The 22,351-nt window shown below is 37.8% G+C and overlaps 4 protein-coding genes across 4 annotated transcripts in view; 1 reads left to right on the plus strand and 3 right to left on the minus strand.

Moving 5' to 3' along the window:
* Positions 1–2,365: 2,365 nt before the first annotated feature.
* thg1l (tRNA-histidine guanylyltransferase 1-like) lies at positions 2,366–6,213 on the minus strand. Its single transcript, XM_046858577.1, has 6 exons — positions 5,796–6,213; positions 3,854–4,030; positions 3,351–3,520; positions 3,059–3,147; positions 2,710–2,817; positions 2,366–2,623 (listed from the first exon to the last, which is right to left on the minus strand). The coding sequence occupies exons 1-6, from the start codon at positions 5,981–5,983 to the stop codon at positions 2,462–2,464; spliced, it is 894 nt and encodes a 297-aa protein (XP_046714533.1). The 5' UTR covers positions 5,984–6,213; the 3' UTR covers positions 2,366–2,461.
* A 166-nt stretch (positions 6,214–6,379) lies between these two features.
* Positions 6,380–7,901, minus strand: LOC124391904 (probable pancreatic secretory proteinase inhibitor). The gene is made up of 4 exons (XM_046858580.1): positions 7,594–7,901; positions 7,072–7,103; positions 6,872–6,984; positions 6,380–6,713 (listed from the first exon to the last, which is right to left on the minus strand). Exons 1-4 carry the CDS (start codon positions 7,643–7,645, stop codon positions 6,668–6,670), a joined length of 243 nt encoding a protein of 80 aa, XP_046714536.1. The 5' UTR covers positions 7,646–7,901; the 3' UTR covers positions 6,380–6,667.
* Positions 7,902–8,416: 515 nt separating this feature from the next.
* nipsnap3a (nipsnap homolog 3A (C. elegans)) lies at positions 8,417–15,218 on the plus strand. The gene is made up of 6 exons (XM_046858579.1): positions 8,417–8,798; positions 9,733–9,943; positions 12,920–13,081; positions 13,569–13,718; positions 14,251–14,337; positions 14,556–15,218. Exons 1-6 carry the CDS (start codon positions 8,721–8,723, stop codon positions 14,630–14,632), a joined length of 765 nt encoding a protein of 254 aa, XP_046714535.1. The 5' UTR covers positions 8,417–8,720; the 3' UTR covers positions 14,633–15,218.
* Positions 15,219–15,395: 177 nt separating this feature from the next.
* abca1b (ATP-binding cassette, sub-family A (ABC1), member 1B) overlaps positions 15,396–22,351 on the minus strand; it is a 30,822-nt gene continuing 23,866 nt past the window's right edge. Inside the window, exons 36-47 of the mRNA XM_046858576.1 lie at positions 22,121–22,265; positions 21,771–21,894; positions 20,823–20,952; positions 20,603–20,723; positions 20,437–20,499; positions 20,217–20,323; positions 19,975–20,116; positions 19,049–19,183; positions 18,625–18,728; positions 17,826–17,918; positions 17,374–17,617; positions 15,396–16,783 (exon numbers count right to left, since the gene is read on the minus strand). Of these exons, the coding sequence (XP_046714532.1) occupies positions 16,643–16,783; positions 17,374–17,617; positions 17,826–17,918; positions 18,625–18,728; positions 19,049–19,183; positions 19,975–20,116; positions 20,217–20,323; positions 20,437–20,499; positions 20,603–20,723; positions 20,823–20,952; positions 21,771–21,894; positions 22,121–22,265 (1,549 nt within the window). The 3' untranslated portion in view covers positions 15,396–16,642. The remainder of the gene's footprint in view (positions 16,784–17,373; positions 17,618–17,825; positions 17,919–18,624; positions 18,729–19,048; positions 19,184–19,974; positions 20,117–20,216; positions 20,324–20,436; positions 20,500–20,602; positions 20,724–20,822; positions 20,953–21,770; positions 21,895–22,120; positions 22,266–22,351) is intronic.

Consider the following 22,351-nt stretch of genomic DNA (forward strand, 5'->3'; position numbering starts at 1 on the left):
AGGAAGCCAGTAATTAGGTTATAATGTTCCGGTCTGTAGGGCAGTGTGTGTGTGTGTGTGTGTGTGTGTGTGTGTGTGTGTGTGTGTGTGTGTGTGTGTGTTGCAGACACTATTCATTAAAATGACACTACATTAATAACGTGGTGAGGTTGGTACTGCTAACAACCAAAACATAATTAAAGGCAGAAGTTGATAGTTTGAAAACATTTATTCCCCAGTCTTCAGGCCCAAAAATGTGACGGATACGCAAAAGAAAATCAGGAATTATGTTTTTGGTAATACCTAACAATGTTCTCAATATGTTGAGTTGATCATGGAAAATGCAACTAAGACAATGCAGTATCAGTTACTAGACCTGTCAATGTAAGCATGCTCAGGTGATTTTTAAAATCTGAATTCACTATCATGCATTTTTTGGAATTCATATCAAATGTAATTCATTGCAAATAAGATAAATATTTACAAAATCTGTAAATAATATTTACGAAAAATTTAATCTACACATGATTTAATTTGTTTACTCAAAGCATTTTTTTATATATAATAACAGTATAGTATTTAACAAGCCAATGCATCATGTTATACAAGGCGATTGTTTTAAGATTTGTAAATTAAAATCACTGTGGCCACGGGATATTTAGGCAACACTGCCACCTTGTGGCAGCTCAAGTTTGCTCTTGAGATTAATGTCTGTATGGAGTTTTAAATATTCTCCACTGTGGGTTTCCCTCCCCTGCGAGGTGGGACTGGGAGGTGGACTGGCTTTGCTAATGGCTATGTGTCCTGTGATCCAGTGTCTTCTCATCATTGGTGGATTCCTGGGATCACTGATCAACATAAAACTGTCACTGTTTTGTTAAAAAAAATAACCAAAACACTAACATATACTAATATTAATGAAAGTATGATGTTGCTTATGGAACACAAAATGAGTAAAATAATTTGTAATAGAATATACTTGTGCCGACGGGGGCGTGGCCAAGAGGCAACTTTGACCGCCCAGGGGGCGGGGCCAAGTAGCAGATAACGCGTGATTATTTTCACCTGTGTCTCATTTCCGCCATTCTATTTATCAGTCCGTCTGTGCATTTGGTGGGAAAACGAGAACTGGAGACAGACGCAGATAGACAGACAGCCTTTTAGGCTAGAAAGAGAGCGCGAGAAACGGTATAAGGGGACCAGAGAAATCTCATACAGACATGGGAGGAACACTGAAAACTGCATACAAGCCTGAGCTCAGGCTAAGACCCACAGCCCATATTTAGTATTCTGGATACACAACATAACAGTGTACATCTTTATATTTCAATTTTATTGTTTGAGTTTATGATTTCAAACTCTAAGAGGCAAAATAGTTTCTAAATAATTTGTTTAAAAAAATCCGAACAGTGTCAAAGCCTTCAATGGGCATTAAACTTGTTGCCACTACATGTTGCCACCTTGTGGTGTGAGGGCTGAGGTGCATGTTCTTCCTTAAATCCAAATTAATAATCTGAATAATTTCTGATCTGGGTAGTGACTTGTGAACAGTGGCAGGCCGTGCATTTGGTACCTGGGCCTTCAGTGGGGACTTACCCGACTTAATCAACCCCTTAATACCACCACTATCACTATCTGAAATCTGATTGGACAAAAAAAATCTAACATCCACATACCTGTACTGGAAGCAGTGCAGCCAATAGAAACACTACGAAATGAAAAGAATAAACTGTTGAGAATAAAATAATACAATTTCATGGAAAAAATATTAGAGTTTATGTTGTAAATGTAGGTCAGTGCTTCTGATACTTGTTTAGGCAGAGAAGGCTTTGCTGGCCCTGACTGCCCACCACTGCTTGTGACCCGAAATGAGGATGGGTTCCCCTTTTGAGTCTGGTTCCTCCAAATGTTTCTTCCTCATAACATGTAAGGGAGTTTTTCCTTGCCACAGTCGCCATGGCTGCTCATCAGGGATAAATACACATTGTTCACCTTAACTCTTAAAATTCTGTAAAGCTGCTTTGAGACAATGTCTTTTGTCAAAAGTGCAATAGAAATAAACTTGACTTGAACAGTGCTCGAATTGAGTCAAGTCTTATGGAGGTCCCCAGTTGTTATGTAATTCCTATTTTTTTTTTTTTTTTTTACTAAAATAATCTTGGGGACCACCCCCAAGTGTATTTTTTACTTGTCATGGGGGCCCTGGATCCCCCAGCCCCGAGCACTGCTTGTGAAAACAGATTCGCACGGAAGAATCCTGATTGTGCTTTGATTAAACAGTTCTTTTGCTCATTACTTATAATCAGGAACAGTATTTCTTTCATTAAGATGATCATTTCTATGTCATTCTTTAACCAGCCAAATTAAAAAACAAACAAAAACCAACTTTATATTTAAAACCTTTATTGTATGAAAAAATTAAAATAAACTTATTATTAGGTTATGTATTTGTCCATTTCCAGTCTTTTCACTGTATCTATAATCAGCAGGCGTCTTCCTCTAAAATGTCTGGATGTTCTTCCCAGAACAAATCTCCAATAAGATCGCAGTAATGAGCAGTAACTTTTCTTCTGCTCCTTGTGAAAGTGACCTCCTTTTCTCCTTCCTTTGGCAATGTGACCCTTTTAGTTGATGTTTCATCAATCTGTAGAGAAAAAAAAAATAGGCAAAGAAATTAATTTACATGAAATGAAATTACAAATTAGCAAGCTTTCTATCATTACTACTTACCTTCTCCCAAATCAATGTGGTGCCTTTTCTGTAAAGAGGTGATTCGTTGTTGTAATTTATATTATAGTCTGAAAACAAAATTTCATTTTTATCTGCAGACAAAGTTCCCTGAAACAAAACAAAACAAAAAGGTTAAATACAAGTATTAAGTACATGTGGCAAACGATGCATCTAAAATTAATACAAAACTCGTAATATGTTTATCAGCTCATTGAATACATTCTACATTTTTATTTACAATACATTTAATAATGTGAGGTAAATACTCATTACAAATGTCTCATTAGTATGTGTTCATTTGTAGCAATAAAATAATAGCTACTCAAATTGGCTTTGCTGTAAATCATACATTTAGTCTCTCCTCTGCTTCAGTTGTGGAGAGTCCACCCTTCTGCACCAGCGTCCAAAAAGCAGTGTTGTACAAGTTGTTAATGTGACCTGTAGTTTAAAGTGAGAAATTATTATTTATAACAATAATCACTTAATATAAATTAAATCAAAGGATATACAGGTACATTTTGCAGTGTCACATTTGCTTTGTTGACCAGAAAATTAATAAATAAACCACACATTTTTCACATTTCTTTTGTTTGTGTTTTTGGTAGAGAACCATGAGTTTGCAATCATAAAATCTCACTCACAGTCAGCCTGTCTCCATCTTAAGTAGTCTTTCAGATTACGGTTGGTCGGATATAAGACAACTCTTCCATCAAAGCCCGGAGGATAGAGCAGTGGCTGCTCTCCAAAATACTCCTTCCAATAAAACACATAGCTGGAGGAGAACTGTGATGCCACATGGGTCACTAGTTTACTGTGGAAAATGGAAGAGAAAAAAAAAAGTCTCAGACTGATAACTGTAGGGGTGGAGAAATCATACTTTTAACTAGTTAGACCTCCTTGTTTGTTCTAGTCCTGTGATTTATTTGCCTGGATCCTAACTGACTAAAGTAATGTAAATATTAATTAATATACATACAATCAGTGTGACAGTGTGCTAAACCACATCAGCAAGCCTGTGTGATATCAGTGAAGAAATGAAATACACCGCTCAACCCAAACTGCAGGAATTTCAGTAACTAAATATCATTTCATTGTTTTATCTAGTGTAGTCCAGAACATTTCTGTGTCTTGGATTTGAGTTTACCTTCCTCTCCTTTTGAACCAGTTGGTTGATCTCTTAAATACAAAGCTGAACTCGTCGCTTTGCCCATAAGCTATAACAATGTCCTCCAGATCCCCCATGACGGAGCATGCACTGCGGGCCATCAGGCCTAAAGCTCTGTCATCGTTGGGCTTTGTAAAGTTGTGCTGCTCAGCAAACCTGAAAGAAGACAGTCCCGCATAATTACTAACAACGAAATATTCTCTCAAAGATATGCTTTATTGTGCATGTCACTTAGCAACATTCATTTTATGTCATAAGCGATACTAATGTTAAAATTCCAAACACTTAATTCCACTATATATTAAAAAGAGGCCGATTTTATGTTGCAAGACATTCGGAAAGGTCTACAACACAACATAGTAATAACAAAATGCATTTACAGCATTTAAAGTCACTAAAGAGTATTTAATTGTCATTTCAACCACATATAGCTGATGCAATGAAATAAGACAATGTTTCTCCAGAACCCTGGTGCGACATAAAACAACATAGAGATACACACCACACAGAACTAAAGACTGAAGTTAAGTTGTCCTAGCCACATAAAGTGCACACTGTGCAACCTAGTGCAAAATTGTTTAAGACAGAAAACAGTGCAAATAGACAATAAAAGACACAAAATAGCACCAACCAGTAAACGTACTGTATAATGTTATACAGTACAACGTGCAAAAAGAGAATTATAAACAAGAGTATACTTGTACACAAAGTTTTGTGCAAAACAGCAACAGCAGCATTCACAAGGTGTGCAAAAACAGCATGTTATAATATAATTATAATATAATATAAGTTGTGCTTAAGACATGGATGTGTATGAATTGAACAAAGATTTGAGTGTGTGCTTGAGTTCAGATTTGTAGCAGTTCAGTAGCACACAGTTGAATGAGTGTGTGTGTGTGTGTGTGTGTGTGTGTGTGTGTGTGTGTGTGTGTGTGTGTGTGTGTGTTGAGGAGCCCGATGGCTTAAGGGAAAAAAAACTGTTACACAGTCTGGATGCGAGGGCCTGAATGCTTAGGCTCCTCTTTCCTGATGACAGGAGAGTGAAGTGAGTGTGTGAGGGGAGTGTGTGAGGGGTGTGTGGGGTAGTCCACAATGCTGCTGGCTTAAAGACTTATTAATTACAAAATTACACATGCTTATTCACCTTTTGCAGTTCTAGATATACACCCATTGGATATTTTATTAGGCTCACCTATCACATGAACCCTATACAGTAGGTGTTCGGGGGGAAACCCACAGAGAATTCAGAGTAACCATGTAGATAAACAATCCACATGGACATTATTAATTTTCTGCAACCCTAAATCATGGGCATCCAACAGAAAAAAGGATGAGCTATAGCCTACAATAATGTGATGATGCCTGCACCTGATATATTTATACCAGTTACTAGTTTAATATCACTTTCACAAAGCTCCTGACAAACTGCTCACACCAACAAACTGTACATTCACTCACTGTAGGCTTACACTGGAAAAGGAGACACAGTCAAAGTTCACTCAGAATCTGTTCCTGTCAAGAAGAGATTTGTTCAGGAATAGGAATGTTGCTCTTTTGACAGTCACATCATTTAAATCAAGAATCGACTCAAACAGCATGTTACAATTTTGGTGTATTTTGAGACATAAAGGTTTTCCATATTTGATATGAGGTCTCTATTCTAAGTCTAAACGTCTAACTGATAAAAAAAAAAAAACGATTAGTTAGTAGGTGAGTAATGGCATTTTCTAGATTTACATAAACGGTTCAGAGTCGGCTCTTAATACTTAACAAAAAGAGCCGAGTCGATTCGACACGACACATGACCAGCAAACGCTACTGTGTTCACTTCTTTATAAACTAATTACATATCGGAGGTTATAAGGAAGCAGCCCTGTATAATATGCAGTATATACTTAGAATATAAAGTGATGTCACTTACTTGTGAAAATTGCGACCATCCAGCCGAACGACGATGTAGCAGTTTCGTAAACACGTGTCATCCGTCTCAAAGCTGCGCACGTATTCAAACTTACTCTTCGCCATCACACAGCTTGTGCAAAAGAGTGCCAGAGGGACACTGTTTCTCTTCGCTAGATTTCCGAACAACGCACAGGCTTGTCTCAGCATGGGCTTTCAAATCAGACTACAAGAAAACAATCCTTCAAAGCTTTGGTAACCTCTTGTACCTACAATGAACTTATATTATTATTATCAATATTACAATTTGAGACCACAGATTGTGAGAAATGCCCTCTACACTCCAAAACACACCTACAATATAATGAGTGTCATTGCTCCGAATTGTATTGGTCCCTCAGACTGTATGGTGGTACTGAAACAAGGATCTAAGACGTTAGTTCCGCCGTGTGACTCCTATATAACGGATCCGTTTTATTTGAGAGATGTATTAAAACTAATTTCCATATGTTTGTGTAATGTGTCTGGCCTTAATTTTTTATGGAATTGATTATTATTATTAAAAAACTTCAATCAACGTATCGGCATTACAAAGGCTATTCAAAGACTTTACCTAAAATAAATATATGTTAAAATTAAACTAATTAAATTAAAGTAAACAAATAAGCTCACGACACATATTTCTATTTTTCAATGTGATTAATCTTTAATAATAAAGTTGGGTGGAATAATATAGGCTATACATCTAAATACAAGCAATACCTATCCGTATAAGCAAAAATTTGTTTGTTTACAATAATATATTCAAAAAGAGAGAGCTACACAGATTCATTTGAACAAGCACAGTAGGTAAAAGCAAAAAGCAGATGATGAGATGGAAATTACACATACTCCTCAGCAACTTCCATCTTTCATTATCATGATGTCGGTCCTGGTTCGACTAAAATTATAAAGTCAGTCAGTACTGCAGAATTGCAACATCATTAAAAAAAAATGTCCACAGCTGATTTTGATAAGTAAAGGCTTAATTGTATTTAAATTGTGCTTCCTTTTAGTTATGAATCTGGTAGGTTTAGTGTTCTGTATGACTATACTCACAGGCTTTGTACACATAGACCACACTCATTGACATAGGTGATGCCATCACTTCCACAGACTGGAGCGTAGTTAAGAGGGCAGGCTTCAGTCTTACTCATGCCCTCACACATGGGCTATAAAATTAAAACACAAAATACTTATATATAACAGAGATTAATTATAGAGTATGAATGCTCGCATTCTTAGGATGCATCTATTACCCTTCGGTACATTGTAGACTTGTCTTCAGCACCTAAAAAAAATACAATAAATTCACATGGTATAACATAAGTCCAGATTACAAATATTTTGTGATGGTGAACAGATTTTAAATCAGTAATCCTTATTTGCTTTTAATTCTTGAGTAAACAATGATACATGATTTTGACAAAATAATTGACCAAAAACAAGTAAACTTATTGTAAAAGAAAGGAAAACCTCACCCAAACCCATAGTTGGACATTAAAAATGTGGTCACAAATAGTTTATTACTGAAATTCTTTGAGAACATTAGCTAAGGGTTAGAATAGCTAATGCAATGGAATTATTGCATACATTTATGTAAACATGTATACAATAATTGGGCAATGTATTTATACTACTTTATATAATTAAAGCTTTTTAGTTATGATTTCATATTTAAAGCTTGAATTTGTAATGCATTTGATGCAAGACTTTATAAATAATGTCAATTATAATGCTATCAACAACAATACAGGCATCTAGTATAGAAAGAAACTTACCCACAGAAAAAATGAGAATTAGGCACACCAGTAACAACACTGTCTTTGTCATATTGCCAAAAAGTCACTGTGAAATTATTAAAGGTCTTGAACTTCTGACTGATTACTCCCGAAAACTCCCGAAAAAAGTAGTTTGCAATTTAGATTGATACAGATCTTGTGAAACTGACCACTTCTTGTAGGTTGTTTATCTGTGATTGGGAGAGGTGCTGATATTTGAACACTGGGCAGCCCCACCCTACCTGACAGCAGAGCGTGTCTATTGTCCATCTCTTTATTATGGGATAAACATTCTGTCTGGCCAGAAAATTGCTGAGAGCAGTCCAAAATGTAATGGTGTAAATCACATCCCTAAAAATAGCCTAGGTAAGAGATTTCTGCACACCACCATGCAGTGTTGTTTTCCAGTGCTAGTGTTTACGATCACATACTTCCATGGCCTTTAACCTACACTCTTTAATCTGAATGTACACATTCCCAACACTGTTTCACTCTTATGGCAATTAATCACTGTTGGTAATTTGTATCTATCAAGTTAAGTTCTGTCTATCTATCTATCTATCTATCTATCTATCTATCTATCTATCTATCTATCTATCTATCTATCTATCTATCTATCTATCTATCTATCTATCTATCTAATTAGCTGACTAGTTAAAAAGTGTGTGTGCTGGAGCAGGGAAATGGGCAGAACAACTTTTTTCCAGGACAGTATTAGAACCTTTGTGTAATAATGCAATGTAAAAGATTTCTCTTTGTGTCATTGGATTTTGCACTTGACTTCTCGGCTTCCGTAATCCAGTGTGTTTAAGAGGAACGTTTCTTTGACTCTGTTGCGTCTCAAATCCCATACTTGTGCACTAAATTGAATGGTATATCATTGCTAGTGCGAGTATCACAAATACATCCCAAATGTTTAAACGTGTCATTGTAGTTTAAAGATTGATTTTAAAGTTTTTTATGCTAGATTTCAATTATAATCGTATTTTAGGTTGCAGTAAAGCTGTTTGTTCTTCTGTACTCTTTAGTAGGGTAGTATGCGGATTGGGACGTAGCCGTGTTTGAAGGCACGTAGCACTTGTCAGGAGGCAGTAGGGAGATTCTCAGTGTTGTGTTAGTGGACAGACATGTTTAATATAAGAAATGCGCTTCGGAGAGCGACTGCTCAGGCTGACAGCGTCGTCTTTTGCAGAAAAGGACGCGAGGTAAGTGGTGTAAAATGTGCGTCAAAGTCAGCTTTCAGTTTGACTCTGGGATCAATGCATTGTGCAGAAGCGTGACTGCACCTGGCTCAATGTTTGGACTAACATGGCGAAGCTTTTCCTCATTAAAACCACATAAACAATAAGGTTTTCCGGGGATGGATGAGGAAAAACACCCTCAACATGGATTTGTGTAACGTAGCTTTGCAGTACATGTGGTCGAATAACAAACATCAAGGGGTTTAATGATCCATCCATGATCATATAGAGACACTGTGCATGTTGGTCATGTCACAATGTCACTGTGTCACTTGCAGGAAAATCATGCAAAGGCTCAGAAAAGTGCTTCTAAATGGTTTTCCTGCCACTGACATTGTGACATTTGGTAACTTTTTTTGTCAATGTTCAAGAACACTTCTTTAAATAATGTATGATCTCTGTACTACAGTTGTGACATTGAAGCTCTAGGTTTATAATTAACATGTGACAACACGTTTCAGGGGGTGTTTTTACTGAACTTGGACCTGAATCAGAGTTGCCTAAAACAAACACAAGTTTTTTCTTTGCCATAGCTAATGATTTTATATATTAATTAATTCATCTACAGTAGCTTTTTAATCCAGGTCAGGGTGGGTTAAGAGCTTGTTTTAGGAATGCCATGGATTTCGAGGCACGTGCACACCCTGTATGGGATGCCAGTCTCTCACACTGAGAATAACATTGAGCATGTTTTTTGGTGAACCCTGCACATACATGGGGAGAACTTCATACAGAGACCAGAGATCCTGGAGCTGTGAGGTATTAAAGCAACCTGCTTTGTGTTTATGCCACCCCTGATTGTGTTCGTTCACATTTTTTTTTAGGATACAAAAGTTTGCAGGCATTTAAATGATTTTTCTAGGATATAAGTAATATCATGTATTTTCTTTTCCTTCAGTATTCAAGGGCCTCGATCTCAACCGGGCCGCAGCAACAACACGAAACTTTCTACGAATTTCGCACCTACTACATCAAGCCACACCTGAATGCAGCCTTTCACAAGCTTACCAATGAGAAGATCCACCTACGCACTGCACTTTCTGAGCTTGTGGGGTATTGGAGTGTAGAATATGGAGGTCTCAACCAGGTCTTCCACATCTGGAAGTATGGTGAGAGAACTTTAATCATATGTGTGAGTTTTCTGTAAATCTGCATCCATTGGTCACCATTATAAATTCCTTATGGTTTAATAAGGGAGACTGTGTCTTTATGGAATTTTTATTGTATATAGTTGTGCCAAAATGGTACCACAGGCAATGTGGCCCTTTTTCAAGTCCATAAAGTGTGGACAGGTAGTGAAATCTTCAATGCCACATGGGTGTCAATAAATTGGGAAAGACCATGGACATTTTCTATTTAACGATGAATGAAGTTTATTTTGTCATTGCCTATGATCACAACCATGAATAATGTGGCATAGCCAAATCAGCCACCTTTTGACTGTCTTTTTCAAGTCAAGAAGCTTGTATTGTCATTTCATCACACTGAAATGAGATGTTTATTCAGAACCCTGGTGCTACATAAAAACAAAATAGAGCTAGATCACACAACATAGAGCTACACAACAGAACACAGAGCAAAGGACTAAAGTAAGTTGTCATCGACACCTAAAGTGCACTGAGTGCAAACAGTGCAAGACAAAATAACTTAACAAAACATGTTGCACAAAAAGAGCAGCAATCAAAAGGTGTGATTATGATTAGATTATAATATGGGTGGTGCTAAAGACATGAATGTGTATGAATTGAAATGAGCATTGAGTGTGTGTTGAGTTCAGGTTGCAACAGTTCAGTAACACACAGTTGAGTGAGTGTGTGTATGAGTTTCAGTTCAGTTCCGTGTGTTGAGGAGCCTCGGGCTTCAGGGAAAAAGCTGTTGCACAGTCTGGATGTGACGGCCCGAAAGCTTCAGAATTTCTTTCCTGATGGTAGGAGAGTGAAGCGTGTGTGTGTGTGTGTGTGTGTGTTTGTGTGATAGGGGTGTGTAGGTTCGTCCACAATGCTGTTGGCTTTGCGGATGCAGCGTGTGGTGTAAATGTTCGTGGGGAGAGAGACCGTCAATGATCTTCTCGGCTGTGATGCAGCTGCTCAGGATGTTTTTGATGGTCCCTCTGGAGAACATGGTCAAGATTGGGGAAGGAAGATGGACTTTCCTTAGCCTTTCCAAAAAGTAGAGACGCTGCTAGGCTTTCTCAGTAATGGAGCCGGTGTTGAGTGACCAGGTAAAGTTCTCCGCCAGATGAACACCAAGGCATTTGATGCTCTTGTCGATCTCCATGGAGGATCCATTGATGATCAGTGGAGAATGGTCTCTCTGTGCTCTCCTAAAGTCAACAACCATCTCTTTGGTTTTGTCAACGTTTAGAGACTGGTTGTTTTTATTTGTTGCACAACCTCTCTCTATGCTGACTTGCTGTTCTTGCTAATGACACCCACCACGGTCGTGTTATTGGCAAACTTGATGATGTGGTTTGAGCTGTGCATTGCTACACAGTTGTGAACAGCAGTGGGCTGAGCACACAGCCCTGAGTGCTGTGTGGTGGAGCTGGAGATGCTGTTCCCTCCCTGAGGTCTCCCAGTCAGGAAGTCCAGGATCCAGTTGCAGAGGGAAATGTTCAGGCCCAGTAGGCTCAGCTTCTCAATCAGGTTATGAGGGATGATAATGTTGAATGCTGAACTGAAGTCTATGAACAGCATTCGTACATGTGTGTCCTTATTGTCCAGGTGAGTGAAGGCCAGATGGAGGGTCGTGAAGATGGCATCGTCTGTGGAACGGTTTGGATAATAACCAAACTTCATGGGGTCCAGTGAGGATGGTAGCTGGGTCTTGATGTGCCCATGACGAGCTTGGCGAAATGTTGAAGTTTTCAGTGAAGACATCCGGTAGCTGTTCTGCACATTCTCTTAGCACTCTACCAGGAATGTTGTCTGGTCCAGCAGATTTCCGTGGGTTAACTCTGCATAGAGTTTTCTTCACTTCAGCCATGGTTAGACACAGCCTCAGGTCGATGGGAGTAGGGGTGGTCTTCCTTGCCACCACATTGCACCTCAAACCGTGCATAGAAGTTGTTCAGTGCATCAGTGAGGAAGGCATAGTGATGGTCTTGGAGATGGTCGTTATCAACGCAGTTGCCGATGTAGCTGGTCACTGATGTGTACTCTTCTAGGTCATTGGTTGCCCCCTAAACATGTCCCAGTCAGTGCACTCAAAACAATCCTGAAGAGCAGAGGTGGCTCCTGCTGACCAGGCTTTTACCTGTTTCAGAACCGGTTTAGAGATGTGGCCTGAGTAGCCGAGGTGGGGCGGAGCGCTGCGTGATGCACACCGTGAATGTTTGCGTAAACAAGATTCAACATGTTCACCCCTCTAGTTGCAAAGTCAGTCATGAACTCCACAAGCGATGAGCAGTAGCTGAAGAAAAGCACAAAGTTCTTGCATCATTCTGTGTTGATATAAATACATGCCACATCCGCGAGTCTTACTGCACAGTGCTGCATTGCTGTCGGAACGTATTTCTGTACCATTGTTAAGAGATGTTTGTTGGGTTTGTATCTGATCAGAATTGTATACGGTCATACAAACATTTGATGAATTTCAGGTGTGTCTTTTGGGGCAAGAAATCTTAACAGTACCCGTATGACTTTGTACTTGCCCTTGCAAATATATTTCATGTTTGTTTGTTGGAAACAAAAATAAAAGTGCTTACTTTTACATTTATGCTTATGGCATTAAGCCGACTACCTTATCCAAAGCAATGTACCACCGTACTTCGAAGTCATTAATGAATAAATCAACAATGGTTTACTAGTTTGCACACTTAGGATACCATCAGCCTAAATCTCTTTTGAAAATTGGGGAATTATAGCAGTAGTACATACAACAAACATATTTTTTCTGACTATTTAAAATATATGTTGCCCCAAAGGCTTCGAATGACTTTAAGACACTCAGTGCCTGTTGGATATCTCTTAAAGACTGATTAATATCCCTACAGGCTTCTACCACCATGTTTCACTCTGAGAATGGTTTTCTTATGGTGATGAGAAGCAATAAAAGTAAAACATTTTAAATGATGTACATCCTAGAGAGCTATGCTCAGCGGGCAGCAGTGCGAGCAGCCCTGGCACAAGATCCTAACTGGATGGAGCAGTACATCTCCAAAGCTATGCCTATGCTGAGTTCTCAGGATAATGAAGTTACCTATTTGGTGCCTTGGAGCAAGATCCAGAAACCACCTAAAGAAGGAGGTAAGAATTTGGCAATATTAAATATCTTTATTCCTTCATCAAGAGGAAATGGTTAAAGTCAAATAAATGTTGTAAATGTTTTGTTTGTTTGAATGCTTGTGGTACACAGTTTATTTTAGACTACATGAAATGTTTGACATGTAGACAGACGGTGAGAATGCGGTGGCATCTAGTCAGTGAAGCAGAGCTTTTCATAATTGTGAATGGATGGGATTAAGGATAAACATGTGAACATTTTGCCTATTTGTGGGGGAATGGTGTTTGTATTTTGTATGGTGACCCATCACGAGTGAATTAAAGTTAACATAATGTCTCTTTTAAAAAAAATGTCAGCAATATATCAGGCAGACTGTAAAAAAAACTTTTTTTTTTTTTTTTATTTTATTATTTAAATCTGAAATTTGTGTAAAATATACTTCAACTCTACATTCTGACTAAGTGACTCTTAGTCACCAGTAAGTAAAGTACCGTATGTTTTTTTTCTCAGGTGTGTACGAGCTGGTGTCATTCCAGATGAAACCAGGAGGCCCAGCTGTGTGGGGGCAAAGTTTTCAGGGGGCAGTGTGCACCCACGCAGCTCCAGGATATGCTTACCCTGTGGGTGTTTTCCACTCTGAGTTTGGACTGCTCAATAGATGTGAGTGTGATGCACTGACTTCAAACTGTAGGGGAAATTTTAAACCATCAAGGCTTTGTTTTTTTACCATCAGGAATTACAATTTAACTTGTCTTTAGCAACATATTTTGATTTCAACTTTGGCCTTTATGGCAATTTGAAAATCTCTCTTTCTAGTAAAAGAGCACCCCAGTATTGTTTTAGCACCCTCTGCAGTATGCAAGGTAAATTACACATAAAAAAACATTAGCATTGAAGCTATGTATAATTTAGTTGTCTTTTAATGAAGGTGAACCAAGATTAGGTGCTTTAAGTCTATTGGAAACAAATCAAATTTCCATCCTGGCACAGATGAACAGAATTTTAATCACATGTTCCTGAGGTATATGTGAATGAGAAATATGTCTAATCAGTCTAAAAATAATTACAAATTACTTTACACTGCAGGTGTATATATATATTTCCTTAAGAATATATTTTTATTGAAATCTTTGTGTGTACTTAAAGCATGTCAATATTTAATTTTAAATTAAAATTTTTTTTTATTACGCAGTGCATGTTCTATGGTGGTATGAAAATGCAGATCAACGGGCGGCTGTAAGACACAAAGCCCACAGCGACGCTCGGGTTGTGTCTGCAGGTAATACTTCTCTATCCACTATCCATGTGTCTTTTCCACTATCTGATGTGTAACAGCACATATAAGACCTTCATATAAGACTGCCATAATTTGAATTAATTTCTTGTCACTAGTCATAAAGTTTCCACAGATATGCCTTAAATAAGCTCTTCAGAAAAATCAGTTGTCATGTCAGAGTACCTATTCACTTATAAAAGTTTTTTTCCCCCCATATACAGTGCGGCAGAGTGTTGCCTACCTGGAGTCTCAGAAAAACAAGCTGTTGTTTCCCTGCTCTTACTCTCCTCTTAAGTGAACATTTAAAAGTGTACATACTCCTACTGCTGATCGGCTTTTGCTGTTTATTGATGAAATCAGCGCAGAGTGTAAAGCTGCAGTTCTGACAACGGTCTGCTGGACTCCTTCAGTTCAGTGGTTTGCTTATAGCTTTGATGATGTCTTACCAGTATGTACATGGTCATGCATTTAAATGACAATCAGGCATTTAGAGTATTGGTTTCTGAATTTGGCATGGCTCTTGCAGATCAGAAAAAGTTAACAGCAGAAAGATTTATGTTTGGCACATATATACCACAGAGTTATTGACAATTTGTATAACTGCAATCTGCAATGGCACTAAATTATTCCAAAAATGTAATCACATTTTTACTTGGGGAAAACTGTAAAATCTAATTATATTTAAGGTTTCATTAAGTTGTAAATGGTCATTTGATTTGTAACAAAGAAAACATAACACTTTCTGCATTTAGTTGTCTTTTCACATAAGTAACACCAGACATGTCTGTAAATGTCATTTCTTACATATAACAATGCTCTAAGGCACTTAATTGTATATCAGTTTAGGTGTAATTTACTCAGAATAAAAAATCTCATTCTTGCAATGTGCAATATTCTGGATTTTTTTTTCTTTTTTTTAAATTACACTTTAAAGTGTACAGGTGGCTGTTACAGCCTGGTATTAGGAACAATCAGAATTTTTTTAGTTTAAATATTAGTATTATTTTTTTAATTCACTCATTATGTATCTCTCACCCAGTAATGAAAATACAAAGGTTTTATTCTGTTGTAGGTGTCATTTTATTGTGTATTGTACAGAGTAACAGATGTTCCACAGCCGTTTAAAAAAAAAATCTGAAATGTAAACAGGTATTAAATAAGTAATGTTGCAATGCTGAAATGATTTTCAGTCCATTTAACAAAAAAAATGGAGGTAAAACATTTAGGATGTTTTTTTCTGTGGAAAATCCAGTGCAAAAATATGAATGAATTTCAAATGAATACAGCCAGTAAAGTGCTAGGACTGAAAGGACTGAAACCTTCTCCATCCTTCCTTAGACCAATGACAAGCTCTCTTCCACAATACTGATGGATCAGTGGTAGTTTATATTTAATAGTGGATCCATAACACTGATGTCTGTAGGGTATTCCAAAAAGGTCAGATGTTTAATCCACGATTAATGTGGCATTAGAGGCTATATGCCTTTTTCAAAACCCTAATGTTACTCTTTATGTAGGAAGGCCCTCCTACCAGTCATACACTGAAATGTCCTTCAGTCTGATGAACTCTTGTATTTGCTGAGGTATACATTATATTCGGTGACTGTGAAACTGCCTCTCCTAAACAAATCGCTCTTTAATTAAAAACATGCAAACGGTGCAGTACGTTAAGCACTTTTCTTGCTTAACGTTAAACACTTTGCTTTTCTCAGATCACAGTGTAAGAATATTAAAAGAAATAATGCTATTTTGGAAAAATTATCGTTTGTTCATAAATAAAAGGCACATGTTAATACAAAATCAAATTACCAGCAGTTTAGCTGTTGGCAGCACAAATGATTCTTCATCATGTCATTTATAGTACAAATAAGAAACAGACCCTGATTTATTTTTTTTTTTTTTTACTATAATTTGCAATCCTATATTAGACATTGTGCTTAAAATATTTAACTCACAGATACTAAAATAACACAACGGCACAAAGACAGGTTTTTTGGTCCTGTTCGTACAAAGAACAAAATGATTGAAATATTCAAGTTTCACTCTCTCACTCTTCTGGAATTTAGCATAGTGATCCAGACCTCACTGAGCTAGAGTATGTCTAGACCAAACTTTTCTCTTTTTTTTTTTTGCATTGATTTGCATTGAGTTTCTTAGCTACTGTGTCTGCACCAGCATACTCCAGCAGGCCTTCTGTGGCTCTCTGGATTGTTGAGCAGATTGTTTAGCACAGACACAAGAATGGCAAGGTGAAATGCATGAATTTCACTGGCTTCAGGTACCTCCTAATGTAAGAGAGTCTTTTGGCTCACACAAAGCTCTCCTTGTGGCTCGCATCTTTTAAGGTTGGTGGCAGGTCGAGCAGAGGAATGCTTACAATTGCCTCTTTACGCCGTATGGAGTGGTCACAGTGGTCGTCACTTTGGTCCTTGGCAAAATTAACAAACACCTAGAGGAGAATGATTCACATTTCAGTATAAATAAAAAAAAAAAGTCAAGATTCTTGTCAAAAGTAAATGGAGATCAAGAGCAAATCTATTTTGTCAGATATATATATACTAGATAGATAGATAGATAGATAGATAGATAGATAGATAGATAGATAGATAGATAGATAGATAGATAGATAGATTTGCTCTGCTTGCATTCTGCAATCTGTAAAATGTTGTGTTGTAATTATTGTAATTTATATCTCAAATCTGGGAACATTGACCTATAATATTGAATAATTTCATAATTTTAAAAATACTTTCAGGATAAATTTTGATTTGCGGCACTGCTACGCAATGTCTTTTTTATAAGTCATTTTCGGTATTTCTGGTACTCAAGTTTGCCTGTGCCTCACCCATTTTGCTTAAAAAAGTAAATCGACAAAGCCATTTTACCAGAGAATGTAGCATGACTTGATGAAGGATAGTTAAAATGATTACAATCTGCACCACATGTAGCAGAGCACTCCAAAAATTACAAACTGCTCCTTTTGGATTTTTTTAAAGGGAAAATGTAAGTTTTAGATCCTTCTTAGAGGCTAAATCTCACCTGGTCGAGTGTGGTCTGGGAAACGGAGTAATCTTCTATCTGGAGAAAATCTTTCTGCTGGGCAAGAATGCTGAAGATGTGTGCAAGGGAGGACAAGGATGAGGGCAGCTGGTACTGCAGCATGTTTCTGTGTTTCTCCTTCAGTATACTGCCAGGCAGCTCGAGCTCAATAAACTTCATCACAGGTTGCAGGTCTGGTTCAGGTCCTGCCACCCTCAGGATGATGGTGTATCCATCACCAAACCTGTACAAGGAGGAACACACACACACACAGCTGTGTTAGCGTAGATGTTGATGGAATCAATGCGGTCCAGAGGACCACATCAGATTATACATGACTTTGATCTCCATTGTTTATAAACCTAAAGGATATCATGTACTGAATCTGTATGTTAAGATTATTCACAAAGAGCTAGATATCGTGTGAGGTAGATTCCACGATAGTGATCTACCTGTTTTTCAGATGCTGGACGCTTCCTAGACAGCGGAATCTGCCGTTTACCATGATAGCCATTCTGGTGCACAGGGCCTCACATTCCTCCATGCTGTGTCAAAACAGTGCAAAGATTAACAAACGTCATATGGACCTTCTCTCCTCTTATATTAGGTTGAAGTTGATAACAGCTGGATAATATCCAATAATCTTGATGCATTGGGGTAGGAACCATTAATAAACTCTGCATAGAACAATTCCATGGTTTTGCGTAATAGAATTATGGTCTTGCATTTTAGAAAATACTGTATAATATAGTTCATATAAGACTATTTGGGATACACCAGTCTGGCTAGTATCAAAGCATAGTTACTGACAGAAATACAACAGTGAACCTATACCTGCTCTAAGACAAGACTTTCCACATGTCTCTGTGCTTAAAAAGAGCTGTCAGTGTAGATCAATTTATTTAAACACTTAAAAAAATTAATCAGTAAATGTTATTTGTGCATTAAGGTAAATCTATCTATATCTATTTATTTCATTAATATATTTTATACTACCTTTTCATATTTACATACATGTTCACAGTAATATATATATAAAAAGGTTTTGATTTATAAGCAAGACTTTCAGTACTTTTTTAGTACAGGCTAATCATATTAATGTCCTTGCTCGCACATATCTCATGTTGATAAAGGAGTTTTGAATAAGGAATGCTGGAGTGCTCCTCATACGTATAAGCTGTTTGTAGACCTAACATTTATCAACATGTTCTTATTCAGATTTAAAAACCTGCAAGATAACAGACGCAGTACCTGTGTGAAGTCAAAACGACTGAGCGCCCTGCCTTGATTATGCTGAGGATGCAGTTCCACAGAGCTCTACGGGCCTTGGGGTCCATGCCAGTGGTGGGTTCATCCTGGGATAGATGGTACACAAACTCAAATGAGCACCCAGATTAAATACAGCACACACCAAAGACCAGCACACTTGAAAAGATTCAAAGTTTTTACTACTAATATTTTACTTTAGGCAAGTATGTGTACATGTTAAAAAAATACCAGCCCTAATATCACACATTTTTTGTTCATCCAAATTCTCTTTCCTTAATGGCTGCAACAGTAGTCACAGGAATCCGGCCTGTGTTGTCCAAGTGCTCCACAGCCGGAGTGCATAATTACCAAGAGTGACAAAACATTATGAGGTGATTATGCAAGAAACGGGGGAGTTTGTACATACCAGAAAGACCACTGGTGGGCCTCCGATGAGGGCCATGGCTGTAGAGAGTTTACGCATGTTGCCTCCGCTGTAGCTTCCAGCTGCTTTGTCAGCATATTTTATCAGGCCCAGCTTTCGGATGCCCCACTCAGCCACCTAGCAAAAAAAAAAAAATTCCCTTTGTTTTCTAAAGGTTTGTTTTTGTATGACTGCCAGCACTAGGAGGCAGTGTTGCATTTACAAAAATCAGCAGGATGTACAGAACACAACTGGGACAAAAGGTCTAGGGTGCTCAAGAGGAAAGATAAAAGAAGCAAATAACTGAAAGGTAAAGAGAGATGTTGTCGTTTGCAATGTACTTGAGGGTCAAAATCTGTCTTGCTCTGACAGTCACCTTCACTAGGGGGCAAACCAACAAAATGTACAGAACTCCACAAGAGGTACAAAACATCATGCAATAGAGTTGATATAGAAAATAAAAGTACTAATAACTAAAGTACTAAGTACTAAAAAACTAGTTAAGAATGATAAAGAAAAATGTGTTTTTTACACTGTACTTGAGGACAATAATTAATCTATTTGTCTTATTTGGCTTTGATTTTTTTCATACCTAATTTCCTTCAACAATTCACTTCCACTTGTCTGTTTTTTATGTCATTTTTAAACAGGCACAAACAGGCCTCCATCACTGAGACTGACAGGTGCAGCCTTTGTATTTTGTGACATGCTACTACATGCTACTGTACTCTAACAGAGTACAGAAATGATGCTTTATCACCTGCCAAGTGAAAACAAGCTGGAGTATTAATACTGATTCGAATATATATTTTTTAACTATTTATTATAAAAAGGTATAAACATGAAGCCTCATTGCAGATTGACTCTTCTGTAAGCTTTGCACAATATAGATTAGCACTTCATATTTTACAGTCTTAATATGCACTCACCTCACACACTTCCACTTCAGGAATGCCACGTAGGATGGCATAGAACTCCAGATGTTCTCTGCCTGTCAGCAGGTCATTGATCGCATCAAACTGAGGGCAATAGCCCATGTTCTGATGTACCTCATCTATTTCCCTGAGTATACTGACAATAAAAAAACGATTGGGAACATTTGGTTATTGTTTTTTATTATAATTTGTATATTAAACAAACAAAGTGTTCAACAAATGTATGTATGACTTACCTCTTCCTAGCTAGGAATGCTTCTCCACTGGTGACTGCAGAATCTCCTGTCAGCATTTTAAAAGTACTTGTCTTTCCAGCCCCATTCACTCCAAGCAGACCAAAGCACTGATGGAGAGCAAACAAAAGAAAAGAGGTAAATTTAGTTATCTACAAACACTTATCTAATGGAATAGCTTGTTTGAAAGTTGCATAATAGGAAGGAACTGCATGTGTCTCACCTCTCCTGGAGGAATTCCTACACAAAGCCTATCCACTGCAGGCTTTTTCTTCCTCTCATACACCTGTAATGCAAAAAATACATTGCGGTTAAGATGCCATTTAATGACTCACGTTTTCTTATAACAGTACAAAACTTGTGTAAATAAACTAAAATCTTTCTCAGACCTTTGTGAGCTCTCTGAGCTCAAGGATGTCTCCTTGTCCTGCTCCACTGATGATCCTTTGCCGTTCCCTTGCCACATCCTCATCCTCCTCTCCAATCGGACTCAGTTTAGGGCGAACTGCTCTGCAAATCCACCAGGATCAGATGGTCAATAATACTATTTAAGAGTGACAAACTTTTCACTAAGATTTTTAATGAAATCTGAATAAAAATAATGCTTACCTGGGTTTGATAAAGAAGCGATACTGGATGAGGACAGTAATTATAAAGAAGACTGCTCCTTCTACTGCCATGGCAAACAGGTTCTTACCCACCATGTCCCATTCAAAAGGGGAGCGGAAATGGTTTTCTCCTATATCCAAAAAGGACCTCACTGTTAGAATTGTGAGTCTGTGTATATACAGTATATAACATCTACATATGAATCCTAACATTAAACATGCATATTGTAACGTTTGCTTAACCAGAATATTTACATTTATGGCATTTAGCAAATGCCCTTAGGCAGAGTGTCTATCTATAACTCATTTATCCAAATGAGCAGTTGAGAGTTAAGGAGCCTTCTCAAAGGCCCTCAAGTGGCAGCTTGCCATCCGATCTGAAGTCCATCGTACTCAGCTACCACTTTACCATAACTCACAAATTACTATGTATTAATCTGTAGGGCATTTCGCTCTGAGATGGTATGAGGGAAAATCCTTGAGAGGAACCAGACTCAAAAGGGGAACCTATCCTCATCTGGGTGCCACCAAATGTCCATTCATTGTAGTTACATTGATGAGGTGTGTAGTAATAGGCGCGTAAATGCAGCTCTATTTATGCAACCTGTGGTCCTGAGCCATAAAAGGAGACTGTTGATATTAATTACAGTCCGAATCAGTGATCAAAGTTTGTTTGAAAGTGGGTACAGAGTCTCTCTTTCCTGCATTTATTTACTGCTTTATCCTGGACAGAATCAACTTAAGAAATGGCTGGAATACACCATGGAAACACCTGACTAGTGCAATTCTTGTGTGACGTGGATAACTAGTAAGCACATGCACCAGAAATGCACTCTTCTGTGTACATCGTGCCTCGTTGCACTCTTCCACACTCAGTTACAATTTCAGTTGCAGGAAGAAGGTTGCAGGAAAAGAATGAAAATAAACAAATATATTTTTTTATTCATACCAAATCTCTCCAGAGCATCAGCCATGGCCTGATTCTTCACCATGTCAATCAGTCCTCGTCCCAGACAGAAGTGAGGGAAGATCAAGAGCACATTCTTTAATATGTCATTGATGCCACCAACTTTCTAAAGAGGGAGCAAGATTAGAGAATTCGAGGATTATAGAATCATTCATTAGGTTTTTGATTACCATGCATGTTTTTATTGATGCTAGTTTAATCAATGCATAAACCTGCAAATGTGTGTTCAGATTTCTCTATAAACCTTTGACATACATTCCACACAAGTGTAACTGTAGATAATGGACTTATTTCAGATTTGTTGCTGAAAAGCTGGAGAAAAAAAGACTTACATCACCACCAAACAACTCCAGAACAAAAGTGGACACACTGCCGTTGATCCCAATCAGTATGTTGACGCTGGTCAGGACAACGTATGCAGTGCTGGGGATTTGGAACACAAAGGAGGCTGGGTACATCAGAGGTGTGATAGACCACCTGAAAAAAGGAGAGAACAATCAAATTCATCATGAAATCCCTGTTTATTTTGTACATTTATTTTAAATTCGTTGATGTGCTTATGG

This window comes from Silurus meridionalis, chromosome 10, assembly GCF_014805685.1.
Source record: "Silurus meridionalis isolate SWU-2019-XX chromosome 10, ASM1480568v1, whole genome shotgun sequence".
In the NCBI taxonomy this organism is placed as follows: domain Eukaryota; kingdom Metazoa; phylum Chordata; class Actinopteri; order Siluriformes; family Siluridae; genus Silurus; species Silurus meridionalis.